The sequence below is a fragment of the Leptodactylus fuscus genome, chromosome 3 (genome assembly GCF_031893055.1).
Source record: "Leptodactylus fuscus isolate aLepFus1 chromosome 3, aLepFus1.hap2, whole genome shotgun sequence".
In the NCBI taxonomy this organism is placed as follows: domain Eukaryota; kingdom Metazoa; phylum Chordata; class Amphibia; order Anura; family Leptodactylidae; genus Leptodactylus; species Leptodactylus fuscus.
Genome location: NC_134267.1, coordinates 59,443,555 through 59,465,673, shown reverse-complemented (window position 1 = coordinate 59,465,673; position 22,119 = coordinate 59,443,555). Strand labels below are relative to the sequence as shown.

Below are 22,119 nucleotides of genomic sequence, written 5' to 3'. Positions count from 1 at the left end.
GAGAATCCACAGACAAGTCATCTTGTACAGGAAGGTTAGGAGGTCTCCGTCTAAGCCATGACAGATTTGCCCTTTAGAAAATTCTTGTATTTATGTAACAGGCAGTACAATAAACTACAAGTTTGTGAAAGGAAAGAGAGAAAAAAATCCTGGATTATTCTTGATATGAATTGCTTTAGGTAATGGGAAACGTCATTGATTAAGTATGAAAGAATAAGCGCCCGCTTTACAGAAGGGGATATGAGGGATTAAGATTTTGTGTTCATTTCATTTCAACACTAAACATTAAAAAATAAATTCATGAAACAATAAAACTTTGTAGTTTGAAGATTAAATGTTGCCACAGAGCCAAACATCTGGGGGCTTGTGCTTTGTGAACATTTGGGGACAAGTGTTGACATGTAGCAGGGAAATATGATCCAGATATGATGCAACTGGGTGACTGTATAATTTCATGAATCCGCCATTGACTGCTATTATAATAACAATGAATACTACATTGTGCAAACGTCTTGGCAGTATCTCTAACTACACATTCCAAAAGAAAGCAAGAGGTACAGCAATCTATACAAACCAAATATATGCCAAGTGGACGCTTGTCAGTGATCGGGCTCACATCCACGCAGTGTGTCTCCTAAAAGAGACCTCCGCTTCCACATTCACCCAACACACCACATGGCTACACGGGAGTGAAGTACCCGTTTACATTCATACATTCACACAAAGTCAATTACGGGAGGCAAGATACAAGTGTGCCCACACCACCCACACAGCGCTATATACATAGCACTTATGATTATTATTACTTTGGCTGAGTTCACTGTTCTGTGCCAGGCATTGAGCGGCTTCCTAATCTGTCTTCATGGTAAATGACTGATAAATAGAGAAAGCAGTGATTTATTTTAGCTTGTATGTAGAGAGGATCAGTCACCTCTCCTGATGTGTTTTTAGTGAATACTTTAGCCATCCATGATGTGAAACATCTTTTCCTATAGCTCTGCATTGTGCCATTCCTCTGCTATTCCTCCTAAACAACTGGATGATACTAGTTGGGACTGTCGCTCCCTACTCGGTGACACCTTCCATAGTGCTGCAGGTATCAGACTTCATAGGATAAGGTAGAATCACAGTCTATGGAAAGCTGCTCCAGGATCACCATTTGCAGTGTCTTGCTGTAGTTATAGCTGTGTGTTTTTGTAATATGCTAACAAAGTATTTGTGGAAAAAATAAACAGAAAGCAGAACAAGAAATCTGTTGGCACAATGGGGAATTTTCATTAGATAGAAGTAAATCAGCCTGTTTTCTCTTCCAGTTTTCTACAAGACATTATCCACTATAAGCAGAATGATCTAAGCTCAGATTTACCTTTTTGTCTCCTGGTGTTATAAAATATATTTTGTGAAGGGAGACTTGTAAGAAGACCTTTAACCACATTCACTGTCACCAACTCCAGTTTTTTGCATCCTTTAAAATTCTCTCTAGAGTCGCCGTTCCTGAGCAATCAGTGCTATTAGTTTTGGTGCCTGACAGATGGGCATTGTCAGACAGGGGCAGTTAAGGGGGCACGATCCTGAGCGCTATAACACTGTCAGCCTCTGAGTAGACAGTAGAACAATGTCCTCTTGTATTTTCCTGCATCGGCCTGCTTTCAAGGGAACCTGTCAGCAAGTTTGGGGATATGGGAATACTAACCCACCAGCATGCACTTATGCACAGGTAGTTTAGTGTCCCAAACTTTCCTATTTAGATAATCATGTTAATACTTGCTGAGAGGGTAATACTCACATGAGCATTTCTCCAGTACATGTAGGGTGCTCATACAGTGAAGCATAGTGTAACAGCCCTGACCTGGGGGAACCAGACTTAGCGCCTGTACAACCACCGTATTTATGTCTTTGTACCAGTGCATAAGAACATGCTGGTGTTATAGTCACTTCAGTGATGTCCGTAAGGGACAATTCATATTTTCTAAGTTAGACTGAAGGTCACGTTGGGTTCTGCTAGGCTTGATATTTGCCTGATACAGCAAACTGTAAGTCTTCTATTCATAGCCTGCTCTTCCCTGACAGCTATATGAAGCGCCATTGACTACAGTTCTTATATACCCTTATCCCATTGGGCTAATTTTACCCGAGGATGCCTTAACTAACATAATCTCTGTTACTTAGCTACTTTTTTAGTTATAACGTGTGTACCCTGGCTTGGCTTTCTATTTAGAGAAGTGTATCTCTTGTAGAATAAGCACTGACTTTGTTTTTTTGTTTGTTTTTTACAGCGTAACCCTCCGCTACTGATAAATGATCTTTTTGAAGATATAAAAGATGGGACTAAGCTGCTTGCGTTATTAGAAGTCTTATCCGGACAAAAACTGGTAGGTGACAGAGGTGAAGCGCGCTACAATATTAAAATTTGTGGTGATTGAAAGTACTATAATAAAATCTGAAAGATGTAATGTCTGGTGTCAACAGCAAAGATCCCTTTCTGGTACGTCTTAAATACATGTGTGGGAGATCATAAATAAAGAGATTTCTGTTAGTGCTGCACAATAGCAAGAGAGTCTCTGCAGCTCTGTGCAACTAAAACATAGGCACTCCATGTTCAACCATATGGAACTCCTTATGACACTGTGTTATAGAATTATTATGTGTCTAGGTCAGGTAAGCTCCATAGCGTGGCATATAGAACCTTGCGTATTTAGCATCCTTCTGTCTGATATGGAAAGCATACAGAGGTACAATAATGCTCCATAAAAGCATGTGGAAATGAATCACAGAACAACGTCCAATTCCCTCAATTTCTTTGTAGCCCCACACTAATGAACTTACCATCCTGTCATTTCCAGTGCTTTCATCAGACTGAATTACTACTGTGTGTGTCGCAATGTCTAGTCATGTCTCAACCTGCACAGACAAGCTCAGCCATCCAAGGCAATGTTTACACAATAGAAAATAAAGAGGGAATTCCTCTTAATTTTCCGCAGCTGGCATTTTTACACGGGCTAGCCGCGATGGGATGCCAATGCAGTGCTTCAGCATTACATCACAGCATCCCGCTCCTGATTAGGCCCAGATGAATGGAGGGTGTCTTGAGCCGTGGTCCCCGTGGCTGAATCAGCTGCAGAATCCGTGGCAAGATTGGCTAGGACGCTTCTTTTTTCCCACATCCTGCTGTGATTTCTGTCTCCCATTGAAAGCAATGGGAGTCAGATTCCTGGAGGAATCTGCTCCGGATTTGGGGGAAAAATCCACGGCAAATTCCTCTGTGTGAACACACCCTAACACTGGCAGAACATACTGAGGAAGATAACTTATTGAATACTCCTCACATATCAACAAAAAAACCCCCGAAAATCACTTTTTTCCATATTCGCAGATCAAAGAAATTACAAAAATGTTACCCTGAAACAGGGTTAAACAATAGATTCTCATCCATGTAGAAAAAAAAAAGCCTCATTATCTCACATCAATATACAAATAAAGTATTAGGTCTGGTTGTTTGAAGATTAAATATATTTGAACATAGAGAACACAGCCAAAGTGATAGCTGCTTTTACTACTTTTCTGTTATTTTACTGGCATTTTTTGTAATTCTTGTTTTTATTAGTTGTATATAAGCAATGAAACATGGTGGTCAGGGCAAAAATATTGTTCTCTTGTAAATGGTGCAGAGGCACTAAAGTGGTTTCTTTAAGACTTATTAGTGCTCTCCCTGGTCTTCTGGTTCCAGTGGCAGCATCTCTGGTCTCTTGTTTGCAGGGCCCCTGGTTGATGTCAGCAGTGACTTCCTGTTTGTACCAGGGGGGCACAGCTGCCAATGACAGGCCCAGTGGAGGCCTCTTTATAAACTTCAGAAAAATACAATGTAACATCTCTGCCTGTTCAGGTCACTGCGCCACCCTCTGCTCACATATGGCGGTGCAGGAGGCGTGTGCAGTTTAGTTCCTTGCTTAGAGTTTTTGGTTGCACTGTGTGAACACGGCTCTAGTTCTTTAATTGAATTTGCACCACACCCGTCTTCTGCCCTTGTCTGTCTCTGTCCATGAAGTAGTTAAATTTGGTCTTGCCCTGTGATTGACAGCTTTCCTTCCTATCAGGTCCAGGGCGGGTTCATCCTCCCCTATTTAGTCTTGGCTCACGTTCACACTGGTGCCTGTTATTGCCTCGTGCTTGCTGGCTTCTCTTGCTGTTTAGTTACTTGTATTCTTAATCCTGACCTTTGGCTTTTCCTATTGACTGTTCTTTTGGACTCCGATTTGGCACTGCATTGCTCGACTGTCACCGTACCCTGGCTAGCTGACCTCCTTTTGTTGTTGTTGTTTGTCTTGTCTGCGTTTTGTGTATCACTTATACAGGATGGGATCGTCTCCAAGTTGCCGCCTATTACATAGGATAGGGCCTGGTAAGAGGAAGGGACTATTGGGGGCTTCAGCTTAGGGCTCACTGTCTCTTGTGCCTCTTCCTCCAGGGGAATTGGTAGCTACTGGGGAATTGTCATCTAAGCAATTCCCTAACATACAACTCTTTTTAGCAAGGAAAAACTGGTTTATTAAAAATCACATGGTAAAGCATGCCACCACCCCCACCTACATCACCACCTGCTAATTTCAGTATCATATCATTACAGTGAAATTGGCAACGGTCTGTACTAAAGTCCCAGAGAGTACGAAACTGTATATTGAAAACAGTCAAGGAGAGATTTAGATATTGATGGAGACTGAGTATTAGTAAAGGAGTGCCAAGACAAGAAAAAGCACTTTGTCAGCGTCTCCTTCTGCAAGGTCGTATTCAGCCAATCCATGCGAAACAAGTCTTTTACTTTCTTAATAACTAATAGAAAAGACAGAATTACTAACACTGGCTAAAAGTTAGACAAAACAGTCATGAGCTGCTCCAGATTTATCATAGTGTCATCTTATTGGACTCTGCAGTCTAACGTTACACACTTTATTAGTTTGTTTAGCCAGAAAAATACGCCAAAATCTTTGTATACACTTGGCTCTCAGGGTTGCAACTAAGCCTGTATTCACACAACGATATAGCCATTGGAGCCCCTGGAGTACATATATGGTTGTTTTGTACCATGGTCAAGTGAATATAGACTTTGACCACACTTACTTCTCACAAAATCACGCTCTTTTCCATACATCCATACCCTTTCTTTATGTAGAACTTGTAAAAGTGTCTAAAACACTTGATAATTTTGTCATAAGACATGTAAGGCTAAGGCCCCGTGTTGCGGAAACACTGTTTTTTTTTGTTGCAAACTTTTGCAGTGTGTTTTATAAAGCCAAACCTACTAGTGGTTACAAAGGGAATGGGAAATACATAGGACGTTCTCATACTTCTCCCATCTGCCCAACCCACTTCTGGCTTTGGCTCAAAAAACTGCAAAATCTACAACATAAAAAACAGATTTTCTGCAACATGGGGCCTTAGTTTTTTTTTGGTGAAAATTATACAAGAATTCTTGCTCATTTTGCTTAGTAAATCTCTCTATTGTGTCAGGATTCACTCATTACTGTTGAATACTTTTTTGGGTTTCACTGGCCCAGGTAAGTAAATTTGTCTGGTTATAGAGGGGACTCTTATCAGCTTCAGATAGAATATGAAAGATTTCCCACACTGGGTTTACTTTAAAAAGCGATGTTTGCGAGAGGTTCTCCTTAACAGAGGACGATAATAATTTTGTATGTGTATTCCCAGAAGTTATGGTAAATGTCAGAATGTAACTAATGGTCGGCGACTTTAAAGGGATTCTACCACTAAAACACATTTTTTTCTAGTTAACACGTCGGAATAGCCTTTAGAAAGGCTATTCGTCTCCTACCTTTAGAAGTGCTCTCCGCCGCGCCGTTCGTTCAAAATACCGGTTTGTACCGGTATGCTATTGAGTTCTCTCGCAGCGATGGGGGCGTCCCCCATTGCAGGAGCAGCGATGGGGGTGTCCCCATTGCAGCTCGAAAACCGACCGCAGCGCCGCCTCTATGGTCTTGGGTATCCTCCCCTTGCTTCTTCAGCGTCCTGTCGAAGGCCTGCGCAGTACGCTCGGTTTTCGAGCTGCAATGGGGACGCCCCCATCGCTGCGAGAGAACTCATTAGCATACCGGTACAAACCGGTATTTTGAACGAATGGCGCGGCGGAGAGCACTTCTAAAGGTAGGAGACGAATAGCCTTTCTAAAGGCTATTCCGACGTGTTAACTAGAAAAAAATGTGTTTTAGTGGTAGAATCCCTTTAATTTTTCAATATTTTCCATCAGCATTTGTGTCTCTTCTGCTATTGCCTGACAAAGTACGGTTCACTGAATTCTGTGATAATAAATTGGTTTATCATTGGTGTGTTGGGAAAAAAAATGACACTCTCTTAATTTTTCAGCCATGTGAGCAAGGGAAGCAATTGAAACGTATTCATTGGGTGGCCAATATTGGTGCAGCTCTAAAGTTTTTGGAAGGAAGACGGGTGAGTACAATAAATCTTACTATGTATTAATTATAGGTACAAAAAATAGAAATATTTTACAATAAGTGAATAACATGATATCTACAACAAAAACACATAAAGCAAGTAAAAACCCAAAGTGCGGCAATTGCTGACAATTACTAACATGACTGTAGGATTCTGGATCCATCAGTGTGTCATTGCAGTGTACTGATGGAGACAAGCTCATGTCTCTGATGCGTACAGTACATATTACCTGCATATTCTGATCATAGACCACAACAGCATGGGATTAGTATTGAATTCAGTCACATAGAGATCAATGGTGTTTGTTTGTACTATAACAATCATGCAAACAAATGCAATTGAGCAACAATATGCAACATTTCCTGTTATTTTAATAATTTAACATATCACATGAAAGCTACCCAGTACTGTGGCCTGTCACGGCCGAGAAAGTGCTGACGGTGTCACCTAGGTATGATCTGCCATTTAGCCATAGCCTGTGAGTATAAGGGTCACTCTGGGTCAGACTGTGTCTGTGGTATTTCAAAGGTTAGTCTAGATTCTGCAAATAGCTACCAAGATGGGAAAAACTGATCTTTAGGGTGGGAGTGCTGCTCTATGCTGTTTCTGTAAGTCCCATATAGGTGAATGGGAGCTACAATAACAGTGTAGAACATTTAGCTACGCTGTTTCCATTACTGTGAAGCTACAGAAAATGTAGCTGTGGCTCTCTTTCAGCTCCATGGCCATGAGTCTTGCTCTGGACTTGGGAGCAGTTATTCCCATGTTGGTAGTGATTTGCCAATATGGCATTAGCTCTTTAAAGAGGACCTTTGATGTCCTTTAAGATACCAGCACTGATAACTCTGGAACTGGGGCTGAAAATCGCAAACATCTTTGCAATTGTATATAATTTCCTAATTTAGGTAATGTGAAAGGACCTCTTTAAGCTCCAGTTACTTTATTATGTCTGTGGTGGCCTTCATGTTTTCTTATGTCTCTGAACCACTTTAAAGTTTTGTTTGTCTCTCTTGGTGTGTTTTGAGTTTTCATCTTCTGCAATGATTAATATAGACAAGGATAGTATACTGGGGATAATATCACTCCTTAAGGAGAAAGCACCTTCTCAGGCGTATGGAGACTTACAAAGCCATTTTCGCTCCACTGGGGGATTATGGGAAATATGCAATATCTGTTTTCCAGGCTGTAATTGGGAAAACAATGCCTCTGCTTGCTGCCCTCTAGGGACAGCCCCCTTAAACATTATGCATGACTTTTTCAACAAGCCTAAAATGGTATGATGCAAGGTTTAGCCAAACCAGTAAATCTATTCCAAAAGGAACAGAATCCCAGCTGTGGACAGTGCTGTTTCGATTTGATTGGTTCTCCTCAGCACAGCCTAGGGAATACCGATTTGGCTGAGATGAGAGGCTATAGGCCAGGTTCTCCTTAAGGAGTGATAGTATCCCCAGAACCTGGTCTATAGTCTCTCATTTCAACCAAACCAGGTTTCTCTGCTTTTCCCATATAATAGTTTCCATATAATCCATTGATCTCCATGCAGAGGACACTTTCATGCCTGACCAGCTCTGTACTGGAGTCAGAGAGCTGGACTAGTTCTTACACAAGATTCATGGCATGAGATGCTCCAGCTCTCACATCTTTATCTTTGTCTGGCCGGCACAGCATGAAAGTCATGTGCAATGACGTGAAATAGTAGACAGTTGTTCAGTGAGTATTTCCTCTGTAGTTTGGGTTTTTACCTAGCTCATGATCAAGGCTGTCTTATGAAACAATACCATTGCATATGTCTATTACTCTTTACACAATAGAGCTAGTTTTGTCGGTGAGTATCATTTGTCTTTGTTGGCATTCTCTGTTTGTCTCTGATGTTCTTTGTTGCTATAATGTACAAACTACAGACCTTGGAAATGTTATTGAACATTGAGGTTTTGTTCTTGGGTTGGAGACTTGTAAGAGGGAAGTTTTGACAAATCGTCCCAAGCATAGAGATTGATTTTGGCATCAAAAATGTTCTCCAGCTCTCTTGTATGTAGCTAAAGATTGATGATTTACTTGGGCCCTAGAGCCACAATATAGCACAAGATGAATGTTTCTGTCCAGCCCTAATGTTTAATGAAAGACTTGATCAAGTGGACTGTTATGATATTGTATTCAGAGTTATTCATTGAAAGGCCTTATATAGTGGGGCATACACCATGAAACGGGGAAGTGGGTCCACTACAAGAGGCTGCCTCCTAAAGGTAGAACGGAAATAAAAGACACAATGTGAGTTTTATCATTTGGGTAACAATACAGGACTGAGCAGGAGGGAATATCCTGGTCGCTGCTGTTTAATGCCTAGTTTGCACAGTCCCTTGCAAAAAAACAAATACTTGACAAGCTCTGAAAAATCTAAATATAGAATTTATTGTACTGAATAATTGATTAGATTTTTGAGAATATTGTATACATCACTAGCTATGGTATATTCTAATAAATATAGTGGTGTATTGTCTATTATAGGTACATGGAAAGGAATGTTGCATTTATCAGCTGATCTTTATATATATTCAGATCCATGGCAAGTTACTTTACCAGTCTGTACATAGCGCATGCCTGGTAACCCGTCTGACCTCTGATCATTAGAATTTTCTTATCTAAACAACTTTTTACTTTCCATGCAAGTCTGTATACAGAGGATCTCCGGTTAGTACTCTCTTAGTGCTTGTGGTTCTAATATTGCTACAATGCTACCAAACCTCATTTGTTGCATATGAGTGCAGCTTTATCTGGCTTCTTCCTGCAGTAGTGTTCAGGGAATACTGGAACTATGGCACTACTGTGAAGCTTACTTGTATATTATAGTACAAAAGAATATAAGAAACTATGTAGTAGAAATCTTCCATCTTTATTTAACAGACTGCTTTCTCCTCTGTAACCTGATATATGGAGATCTGACACCTCTACGATCAGCTGTTTAAAGAGGTTTGGATGAGCGCTGCAGCTATTCCATTAGTTACCAAGCACAGTGCCGTACATTGTATAGTTGTTGTGTTTGGTATTGCAACTCAGTCCCTTTCACTGAACTGTGTCTGATGAACGTAATGTCACTGGAGTGCCGCTGCCACTTCGATCAGCTGATCTGTTGGGGTTCCAGCACTACAATAATAGATTCTATTAGTGATATTAGACTGAGTGAGCAGTTAAAGGGGCTTTCCCAACATACAATGTTTTTTTTAAACGTAATCAACTAAACCATCCTCCCTGTCCCTGTTACTTCACCCACCTCCTACCCGTGCCTTCTCTTTCAAGATCTGCATTACAAGAGCACCATTACATTTTCAATTTGCAATGGCCAAACTGGGCGGTCCTTATTATGGATCATGTGACTACCTGCTTACTAATAAAAACAACATTTTCCAAGTATACTTTACTTTGTGCGCTCTCTGACTGCCACCTACAGAAATCGTTCATACTCCGTCTGTTAGGATGGCACATACATGGTTAGATAGCGCTGACCATATAAGCAGCTATAGGAAAGTGAAAGGAACAAACTGGGCACGCTCCTCCTGATTGAAGATGGACTATATATCCATTGACAACAGGACTGAAAGAGTGGTAGAGATAGGAGGATTTCATTGGGCCTTTTTTGGTGACTTATACACTTTTGCTAATTGTTTACATTTAGGTGACTGCGATATTTTGTAACTTACTTTTATAATAAAATATGATTGTTATTTTGGGAATACTCCTTTAAGATAGAGAGTAGTCTGATAACTGAAGAAAGAAGCATTTTTCTTATATTCACTCATTCTATCCTTACACACACAAACTGATCTGCCATAACGTTTAAAACGCCTGCCAAATGTGTAGGACAGCGTATGCCGTTGACAAAGCTCTGACCCGACAAGGTAAGTTCTCTGAAGGTGTCCTATGAATGTGGCCACAAGAATAGGGTTCTATGTCCTATGTCAGTCATGTGTGAATACCGCTGCTATATTCATCTTTAGGGGGCTACTGGAGATAGGCCAAGTACAGCAATTGCTTATCTCTGGTAGATATAAAAGGAATGGCAGTGCATGTGTGCCCATTGTAGGCACTTTCTGCTACTCAGTCCCGTACACCACAGCCAGCTTTGTATTATAGCTAGCTTTTGTTTCCTGCATGCATTGATCAGCCTTGGGCGCCCATAACTCTGTAGTCAGATCACAAGATCTCCCGCCATGAGCTACTTTTTCTAGACTCTAAACCAATGTGCAAGACCTGCCATAATAGAGACGATCTGACCCAGTCACCTAGCCATCACAATTTGGCCCTTCTTGAAATCCCTCAGATCCTCTCAGTTGTACATTTTATTCTGGGGGGTTTTAGTGTTATGACTTGTTATGACTGATCAGTGTGTGTAACCTATGCATCTCTAATATTAGGACTAAAGGACTAAACCCTAGTGGTTGTGTATGCATACTACAGAGACATTATAATATGTCTCTAAACTGTAGTATGCACACACAAACACTAGGGTTTAGTCGTTATATATATAGTCCTCTATATATATATATATATATATATATATATATATATATATACATATACACACACACACATATATATATATATATATATATATATATATATATATATATATATATATATCTCTAATATAAAATCTCTTTTTACACTTTAGATGTTGCCTTTTGCATGTTGCCATGTTTATTATCTTTTTCTTTTTTAATGTTCACTTGTTCAGTGTGTCCTGTGTTATATCTCAGTATTACCAGGTGTAGTCAGAAGCTGTCTGTCTTTATGTGTGTCTACTTGTTTGTCTGTGTCTGCTGTGTTTTTGGCTATGGCTAAATGGGAAATTTCTGCATGGAGTTTTTTTTCCATATCGCCTTTATATGGGAGTTATATATAGCAGACATCGCTATAAATGATACTGAATTATTGATGAAGTCAGTGATTCGAAATGGAGGCTGCCAGTATGTGCAGTATATAACATGTTTACTCCAAATGTATCAATCTGGTATTGGATGTTTCCTGGCCTTCATACACTAATCATTACGCTTCCTCATGCCAGGCAAATATCTACATATAATTGGCATAAAAATTACAGGTTTTCTGAGCTATTCTTCATTTACTGATCAGTTTTCAGATCTTTTTTGGTTTGTGCAATAAGAAGCGGCTAAAACAATAAACTTGGCACACACCGTGCACTGTATTGTGTGTGCCAAGATGAAACTTCTTGATTGTATGTCTCTGCACATAGTTAAAGACAAAACAATACAAAACATTAAACATATTTGTACATAAACAATAAATCCAATACAAACCAAGAAATGTAAATATTATACAGCTTGTTCTTACTGTAGTGATGGTGTACAGCACCACCTACAGGCTGCTTTCATCAATCAGCAGTCTTACCGTGCAGCTAACTCGAATTTGTGAACGGAAAAATAAAGATAATCTATCTCAGGAACTCTTATTGGTTTATTAAGAATTAAGAGACGGTAAAGAATTGGCCCAAATGATAATTTATGTGAGAAGTAGAGAAAAGTTTATGAAACAATACAAACCACATGAAGTATATATATATATCCAGCTGACATGATGCATCTTTATTTATTTTTTCCAGATTAAGTTGGTGAACATAAACTCAACAGATATAGCTGACGGAAGACCTTCCATTGTGCTTGGTCTGATTTGGACCATCATTTTATATTTCCAGGTAAATTTACATGTAGCAAATAAATGACATATTATTTCCATCCATTGAACTTCCGTTCCAATTTCAGGTTTGAATTAAAAATGAAAATGGAACTGACTTAGTTAGGAGCCTCCATCACAATAGCATACGGCACTATTATGTGCAGTAAAATGGCAGGCTCTATGATGGAAACACTACAGATTCTATTAGATGTCAGTGGGGTCTGTTGGGCTCCTTTGACATATCTGGCACTTCCGTCATTTTTGTTGTTATGTTTCTACGACGGCGAATGGAAATGAACAATTCACATGTGAACAGAGTCTGTGTGTAACAAATGACAAAATTTGTGAAGGTATAAGGAAAAAAAAAGTGTTTGGCTACACTGACACAACTTTGCCCCGTAATTGGCTGTGAAAAAGAACTTTTTCATGGCCAAGTGTACACAAGGGCTAATCCATTTTCATGGATCACTCATAGGCATGAACAATATTCTCATAGACATGAGTGTATTGAGGGATTCATGAAATTGGGCTGAGATATAGAACATTCTATTTTTTTATCAGAACGTTCACGTGGATTGATAAAACAATGGTAGAAAATTGGTAAAAAGTCACTTTTCTGTCACAAGAACTGCATGTGCCAAAACATTTTGACTTTTCACCACCAGAAACTGACACAATATCATAAATTCCACTCTGTATGTCTAAGACTGGTTTCAGGTTTGCCCAGTCCCATAAGCAACAGCTATCACTTACTCACAGGCAAGGTAATAAATGTTAATTTGTTAGGGGGACTCGAATCCGTCTGACTCATTTTATCCACTCTATCTTCCTGTGGCGATCCGTGCCTGACGAAGGCCCAGGAGAGTGCCAAAACGTTACATATTGACATATTATATGGATTGCTATATCCTGAAAATAAAAAACAAACAAGCATGTATTTCACTTCAATTTGGAGTGTAGAGGTCATTTTATGCTTACAAATAGGAGTACACCTCCAGCACCTGTATCTATAGGAGTGCTGTATCACCGTAATAAATAACACTAGAGGTTGGACACGCTCCTTCTTTTGAACAACTCCTATTTGGCTTACTTTAGACCATTGCCTTGTGTCAGAAAACTGGCACCCGCCAGTAGTAACCTGGGACACTTTAAAACCATTTCCCTTTGCTTTGCACTCTTGAGCCATCTTGTGCCACTATATTGTTGTCTCTGTACAATAATACATAAAGATCTTCTGAAAGAGAAGAAATGCTTCTCTGAGAGTTGAGCACCTCCAGATTATGGCATTTGATGCAGTAAGGGTGCAGTATGTATGTCTAACTGTACATATAATACTTTCTTGTACTGCAGACTTTACATGATTTCTCTATAGCACACCGACTTGACATAGTAACATAGTAAAGTTGAAAAAAACATGTTTTCCTCACATTATATAGAATTTATCTGAAAGATTGATTTAATTTTTTCTTTTTACAGATTGAAGAATTAACCAGCAACCTTCCTCAGCTTCATTCACTGTCCAGTAGTACATCTTCTGTGGACAGTGTAGTAAGTTCTGAGACCGCCAGTCCTCCAACCAAACGGAAAGTGGTTAATAAAATTCAAGGAAGTGCCAAAAAAGCCCTGCTGAGATGGGTGCAGTACACAGCGGCCAAGTAAGAGCTGGCGCTTTAATATTGCTTTTTTGCCTTTGAAGTAAAAAGATACAGCTTTAGCTATAAAGCACTGCATTAGGGAATTGCAGCACTAGCTGGGCAGTGGCAGAGAATTCCTGCTGGTCTAGTTCTAGAAGAAGAATATGGTTTTTTTAGATCTTGTGTTCTCTGTAAGGAGACTGTGGCAATATGCTTACACGCACTGGGAAAATAGCTTACTTCCTATAGAGAATGCACATAAAGCAGCACCGAAAATGGAGAAAAGGTTGTATGTAACCAAAAGCATATTAGATGACTGTAAAAAGAACACATGCTTCTGAGGTCTATAGCTACATCTGCACCATTGTGAATATGGAAACTTGTCACATTGAGATGCAGTCCAATCTTCAGGCAGCATGTTTTATAGCTGGAGGACATCCTCTGGAACGTCATGCTGAACTGCTGCAGAATTTACTTTGTCACACATCCACTTTAGAGAAGTTCCATCACCTGTATATCCTAAAGGGGCATTCACACGGAGTAAAGTGGCGCTGATTCTACCACAATAAATCGCGGCAGAATCAGCGCTGATGAAAAGACTCCTATTGACTTTAATGGGTTCCATTTAATGCACGTAACACATTGAAATCGATGGGTTAAAAAGCCTCCCATTGATTTTAATGTGTTAAACGTGTTACACAGAACCCATTGAAGTCAATGCGAGTCTGTTTATCAGCGCTGATTCTGCCACAAGTTATCCTGGCCAAGTCAGCGCCACTTTACTCTGTGTGAATGCCCACTAATGTTGCTAGGTTAGTGGGTGAGTGTCTGGTTTAAACAACCCTTTTATAAATTCCCCTTCAGTGATTTATAAGTTAATAGGCAGTGGCTGACCTATTTAACTCAAGAGGGTTGCTACACATACAGTAGTTTCCCTTGCTTTGGAGGACCCAGTATGTCTTTACATTACGCTGTGAGCCCATAAGAGCTGTGTAATGCTTCGTTTCACCAGTGGTGGCACTGCAGAATACAAATAATCAATGGAGATCCTAATGTAGGAAACACAAAAAAACAGCTCATTGTGTAAGGACTCTTCTAACAAAAAAGTATTGCCTAAAGCAGACAAAGTCTTTAAAATGCTACTGATCTTTTCAGTCATGAGAAAAATCTGTATAGTACACCATTTTTACTTTCTTTGTTAACATATTTCAGACGTCTTGGAATCGAAATAAAAGATTTTGGAGCCAGCTGGAGGAACGGCATTGCCTTTCACTCCATGATATATGCAATAAGGCCAGAGTTAGTAGACATGGACAAGCTGAAAGGAAGAACCAATCATGAGAATCTGGAGGAGGCCTTTTCAATAGCAGAAATTGAGCTAGGAATTCCAAGGCTGCTGGATCCTGAAGGTATTGTCTTGTTTTTATAGTTTTTATATAAAAGTTTCAATTTAAGGGCTAGTTCACATGGAGGAAAATGGTGACGAATCTGGTGTGGAATTTAAGCGGTGAAAGAAAAGCCTCCCATTGACTTCAGTGGGTTTCTTTTCCTTCTAGCAGAAAAACCATTGAAGTCAAGGAGAGGCTTTTTTTCAGCGCACCAAATTCCTTACCATTTTCCTGTGTGTGAATGGACCCTAACAGTAACAGCAGACAACCAGCTCGGCAGCACTATATATATAGCAATAGCACTATATATACAAGTGAATAAACAGTAGACATCAGCAAAAGCGCAATGCATTAACACAAGACAGGGCAGTACTGAAGATGGAAGAGTCACACACTATCAGTGATTCGCATTTCACAAAATACTCTGTCCCCACACCACACATCCAAGAACAGTCAGGTGTCGGTCCCAGTTAGCTCCAGCCAGCATGCCCATATTTATCCAACTTTATGGTACACTTCCTACTAATATAGAGCAACCCTGAAGGTATTTGCTATATTATTAACCATGTAGTTATTATTTAGAATTATTACTGTAACTGCTTATACAGTTCACTTGTCTGATTTATTTCACTTACTTTATTCTATCTAGATGTTGATGTTGACAAGCCCGATGAAAAGTCAATCATGACCTATATAGCTCAGTTCCTAAAACACTATCCTGATCCTCACAACACAGCAGCAGATGGCCAGGAGGATGATGTAAGTATCAAGTCATTCATATTGTTAATTTCATTGTTATCGAGAAGGAGTTGGCAGTTCAGTGCTGTTACGTCAGGATTTAACACCGCTATATTGTTTTGGTTTGAGAAAGACACGTCCCACAGTCTTAAAATATATATGTATATATAAGTATACGGCGTATAATCATGTCTCTTATAACTAATGGGTTCTGCAAAAGATCCAGAAAGTGGTTCAGACCCAATTTATTGGAAGGTTGCCTCTGGCAGTGGAAGCCGTAGCTGGAACTGGCATTGTGCCTGATGAAGTTAATAAACCTAATGCCGGAGTGAAATCTGTGGTTTGTGCAGCAGCTGCTCTTGCACAATGAACATATTAACCATAATGAAGGCTTATTGGGAAAAAAATACTGTAATTCCAGTAATTCTATAACAGTGACAGTTTTTTACCATCTTTATTAAAAATATATATTGTAATTGTGAAAATGCTGTAGAATTGCTATATTTCCTATGGTAGAGATGGCATAGAAATGCTCTAGAGTTTTATCCTGGGTCACAAACCTGTAATAAGACATAGGTGTGTAGCTGACCCATATGAAATCATGGATTAATCTTAGGGATAATGGATGAAATAATGGATTAATCTTAGGGCCCCTTCACACGGAGTAAACGCGCCGCGCAGTAAACGCGGCGTAATCGCGCACCGTAAAAAAAGCGGCGTACACGCGCCGTAAACGCGCCACAATGCGCGGCGCGTTTACTCCGTGTGAAGGGGCCCTTAGTAATGGAAACAAATGGCTAGCACAGTGACAAAGCAACTGATCAAAGTGTATGATACTTCTGTACAGCACCATCAAAGAAACAATGCTTCTAGGGTAGAATATCTCCATAAAAAGGAATACTCTGTACAAAGTCTCCCTTTGCCTCCATTTGTAGTCTCAAAGTATTCTTATATACAGTTGTGCTCCTTAAACCTCGCTGAGGGCCAAGTCAATGTTGTGGAGGTAGATGTAATACAGCAGGGTGCAGTGGCAACATCTCATAACCAGTCTGTATAGCGACTTTTTTCCCCTCTGTGTATATATATATATATATATATATATATATATATATATATATATATATGTTTGTTTAACATTTCATCATTCTGTGTTATAACCTTGGCATTGTCTCTCCTTGTATTACATACTGCAGTTAACATAGGAAAGCAGTGGTTGTGAAATATTACATCCCTAAGGCAGCAGTAGGCTTCTTGTGTTCTGTGTTTTCTTATATTGTAACATGTTTCATTTTCTGATATTTCTTTCTCTTGACTTTCTTACATGTTTTCCTGTTCTTACTTGTCATTGCCATTTCATTGTTAACCAGTGATTGTGTTTACATCCTTCTTGTGCTTTACTATGCTTGCCAGTTACAGCTAGATCCTAGAGAAATAGAGCAGACGTTAGAGGTATGTAAGAAGTGCATTTGTCCTTCAAGATCTGACCATTTTCATTAACCTTGACAATACTCTGTTGCATGCATTCTCTTTAGCTATACATTATTGTTCAGGGAATTAATTTGCACCTGAAGATGAGGGTTGTTTCAGTATAGGCAAGTACTTGGATGGGGATCTCTAGTTATGTTTTATTGATCAACTATCCTAGGGATAAGTCATTGATAAGAGATTAATGGTGGTCTGACACCCAGGACCTCTGATGATCATCTGTTTACAGAGATCTCTGTGATTGTGCAAGTGTCATGACTTCTGCACTTTTTACTTTATACACTCTGCTTCATAGTAGCGTGCAATGTATATCCAGCCTTGTTCCATGGAACTGAATGGGGTGAGGGTCTAATAACATTACACAGCCACAATATAACAAACATGATATGATGTAAGCAGTGAAGAGGTTGCAGTGCTTGCACAAGTGTTGTGGTCTCTTCAAATGACTGGTCCTAAGGTGTCAGATCCTGACTTTTTGATGGGCTGTCCCAGGGATAGTTCATCAGTAAAAAGGATTTGGACAATTGGAATTGTTCAGTTTTAGACAAATATTTAATTGTTTGTTTCATTGTTGATTTACTGAAAAGTTATTCTAAAGATAATATACTTTTTTATCAATTCCTCAGGGTATTCTAGGTCTCTGCTTGATGTCATTCCTAAGGTTTGCTTCCAATGGATAAATATTAGTCAATGGTCATGTGATATACAGTCCATGGTCATGTGATGAACACTGAGGAGCACAGCTCGTTATACTCACACAGGGCCGCCATCAGGAATTTTGGGGCCCCATACAGCCTAAGTGTCTGCCCCCCCCCCCCCCCCCGCCATTTTAAAATTACCTTATTTTGCGTCATACCAATTCTGTATCACATTTCCCTTTATTTAGCAGCATTACAAGGCTTAATCAGATTCTATTTGCAGGTAAAATCTACTATATGTAGAGAGCCAACACCATCTATAAGAGCTCTCCTAATACATCCTCAGGGCTTATTCACATTGCGTTTTTGGCCTCCCTTGCTGGGATACGTTGGTAACCAGTTAGAATCAGCTCAACTTATCCCTGCACAAAGAACTGGCCATTAAAAAAAAGGGGGGTCTGCAGTTCTCCGTGCAGGGATAAGTGGGGAGCTGATTGTGACTGGTTACCAACGTATCCCTTTGCGCGCCGCGGGAAATTTAGCCCCACCCACTGTTATGTTGACTCCGACAACTCATTAATTTTTCATGTGCCCGCACACTGTATAATCCTCCTACAGTCACCCGTAAATGATATGTCCCCCCCCCTTCGTCTCTCCCCCAGCTTCATATACACCCTTCATCTGCCCCCAGATTCATGTCCCCCCATCTCTGCCCCCAGATTCATGTCCCCCAATCTCTGCCCCCAGATTCATGTCCCCCCATCTCTTCCCCCAGATTCATGTCCCCCCATTTCTGCCCCCAGATTCATGTCCCCTCCATCTCTGCCCCCAGATTCATGTCTCCACAGCTCTGCCCCCCCAATTCATGTCCTCTCCATCTCTGCCCCCAGATTCATGTCCTCTCCATCTCTGCCCCCAGATTCATGTCCCCCCATCTCTGCCCCCAGATTCATGTCTCCACAGCTCTGCCCCCAGATTCATGTCCTCTCCATCTCTGCCCCCAGATTCATGTCCTCTCCATCTCTGCCCCCAGATTCATGTCCTTCCATCTCTGCCCCCAGATTCATGTCCCCCATCTCTGCCCCCAGATTCATGTCTCCACATCTCTGCCCCCAGATTCATGTCCTTCCATCTCTGCCCCCAGATTCATGTCCTCTCCATCTCTGCCCCCAGTTTCATGTCCCCCCATCTCTGCCCCCAGATTCATGTCCCCCCATCTCTCCCCCAGATTCATGTCTCCCCATCTCTTCCCCCAGATTCATGTCCTCTCCATCTCTGCCCCCAGATTCATGTCCTCTCCATCTCTGCCCCCAGATTCATGTCCCCCCATCTCTGCCCCCAGATTCATGTCTCCACAGCTCTGCCCCCAGATTCATGTCCTCTCCATCTCTGCCCCCAGATTCATGTCCTCTCCATCTCTGCCCCCAGATTCATGTCCTTCCATCTCTGCCCCCAGATTCATGTCCCCCATCTCTGCCCCCAGATTCATGTCTCCACATCTCTGCCCCCAGATTCATGTCCTTCCATCTCTGCCCCCAGATTCATGTCCTCTCCATCTCTGCCCCCAGTTTCATGTCCCCCCATCTCTGCCCCCAGATTCATGTCCCCCCATCTCTCCCCCAGATTCATGTCTCCCCATCTCTTCCCCCAGATTCATGTCCTCTCCATCTCTGCCCCCAGATTCATGTCCTCTCCATCTCTGCCCCCAGATTCATGTCCCCCCATCTCTGCCCCCAGATTCATGTCCTCTCCATCTCTGCCCCCAGATTCATGTCCTCTCCATCTCTGCCCCCAGATTCATGTCCCTCCATCTCTGCCCCCAGATTCATGTCTCCACATCTCTGCCCCCAGATTCATGTCCTTCCATCTCTGCCCCCAGATTCATGTCCTCTCCATCTCTGCCCCCAGATTCATGTTCCCCCATCTCTGCCCCCAGATTCATGTCCCCCCATCTCTGCCCCCAGATTCATGTATCCCCATCTCTTCCCCCAGATTCATGTCCTCTCCATCTCTGCCCCCAGATTCATGTCCTCTCCATCTCTGCCCCCAGATTCATGTCCCCCCATCTCTCCCCCAGATTCATGTCTCCCCATCTCTGCCCCCAGATTCATGTCCTCTCCATCTCTGCCCCCAGATTCATGTCTCCACAGCTCTTCCCCCAGATTCATGCCCCCCCATCTCTGCCCCCAGATTCATGTCTCCCCATCTCTGTCCCCAGATTTATGTCCTCTCCATCTCTGCCCCCAGATTCATGTCTCCACAGCTCTGCCCCCAGATTCATGCCCCCCATCTCTGCCCCCAGATTCATGTCTCCCCATCTCTGCCCCCAGATTCATGTCCTCTCCATCTCTGCCCCCAGATTCATGTCCTCTCCATCTCTGCCCCCAGATTCATGTCCCCCCATCTCTGTCCCCAGATTCATGTCCCTCCATCTCTGCCCCCAGATTCATTTCCCCCCATCTCTGTCCCCAGATTCATGTCCCTCTATCTCTGTATCCAGATTCATGTCCCCCCATCTCTGTCCCCAGATTCATGTCCCTCTATCTCTGCCCCCAGATTCAAGTCCCCCATCTCTGCCCCCAGATTCATGTCTCCACATCTCTGCCCCCAGATTCATGTCCCTCCATCTCTGCCCCCAGTGTCATGCCGTCCTCTCCTTCATCTGCCCCCAGTTTCACGTTCCACATTAGACTTACCTTCTCCTTCGTTCCCCCGCTGCTCTCTCGGCGCCTCTCTCTCTTACTGGCGCACAGTTGTAGACGCGATGTGACGTCATCACATCGCGTCTACACTGTCGGGTAGCCGGCGGCAGCGCTGAAGTGAGGAGCTGACCTGTGTCAGCTCCTCGCTTCGCCGCTGCCGCCTCTCAGCTCCTCGCTTCAGCTGCATATGTGTCAGCAAGAGAGGGGCAGCGGCAAAGCGAGGAGCTGACACAGGTCAGCTCCTTGCTTCAGCCGCGTATGTCTGCAACTCAGATCTGCGTCCTCTGGATGCAGATCTGAGTTGAGACAGCAGACATACAATGACTGCTGCGGGCGCCAGGGGGCCGGCACACGGTGGCGGGCCAAAACCGGGCCCCCCGCATTTTTAAATTTGGCCGGGCCCCTGACGCCAGTAGCAGTAGTACTGGCCTATCGGCGGCCCTGTACTCACAGCTCAGTGATCAGACATATGCCTGGTAACAAGCTGTGCACCTGTGTGTCCATCACATGACCGTGGACTATACTGTATATCACAAGACCATGGGACTGTACAGTATATCACATGACCATGGGCTGTATATCACTTGACCATGGACTGTATATCACATGACCATGGACTGATTTTTATCTACTGCAAATAGGCAGTATGAATGACAGCAAGCAGAGATCTAGGAAACCATGAGGAATTGATACAGAAGGTATATTGAAAAATTGTAAAACCTTATTTTATACCAACAATAGCATTTATTTCTCAATATGAGTCTGAAACTGGACAAGCATTTTAATATATCCGATCTACAAATTCTACCGACAAAATCAGCTATTAGTTCCTGAGAGCTTCTAACTGATTTTGCTGGGAGAATTTTCCTTCTGTATGACAATGTCACAAATGTCAGACGACTATTTACGAATTACATGTCGTTCATGGTTGGCTTATGAAAGACGTGGTCTTGGATGGCAGTGCCATCAGTAAAACTGACAAATCCCCAGTCCGTCTCTCCTGTGATCTATTGTCTCATCTGAGCTTCCATTGATGGGATGCAGTTCTGTCATTTGGCATGAATGACTTTTAGCTACGGCATAATACAATGTCAGATCATCTTCTTGACAGATATCTGCCATCACTCATTATTATTCATGTCACAAAAGGTGTATTGGTCTGCATTGGTTGTCCAAAATGTCTAATGTATGACCAACCTTACGCTGTGGCTGTTTAGATGAGGTCACCTATACCTGCCAGAGTGGCATCACCTGCTTGTTAGCATCTGTGAAGTCTGCCTTAGGGTCAGTTCACACGTGAAAACCGCCTAGCTTATTTGTGCGAGGTAAAAAACCTCGAGGAGTTTTTTTGACGCTGTTTTTTGCATTCCACGCGGTTTTT

General features: G+C 41.8%; 1 protein-coding gene across 2 annotated transcripts in view; it reads left to right on the top strand.

The window, feature by feature from the left end:
- SYNE1 (spectrin repeat containing nuclear envelope protein 1) overlaps positions 1-22,119 on the top strand; it is a 274,048-nt gene that overhangs the window by 18,917 nt on the left and 233,012 nt on the right. Inside the window, exons 3-9 of one of the 2 annotated variants that reach the window (XM_075267636.1) lie at positions 2,277-2,372; positions 6,376-6,459; positions 12,080-12,172; positions 13,630-13,808; positions 15,000-15,196; positions 15,825-15,934; positions 17,324-17,362. In XM_075267636.1, the coding sequence (XP_075123737.1) occupies positions 2,277-2,372; positions 6,376-6,459; positions 12,080-12,172; positions 13,630-13,808; positions 15,000-15,196; positions 15,825-15,934; positions 17,324-17,362 (798 nt within the window). The remainder of the gene's footprint in view (positions 1-2,276; positions 2,373-6,375; positions 6,460-12,079; positions 12,173-13,629; positions 13,809-14,999; positions 15,197-15,824; positions 15,935-17,323; positions 17,363-22,119) is intronic. The other variant, XM_075267635.1, reaches the window with a different exon arrangement.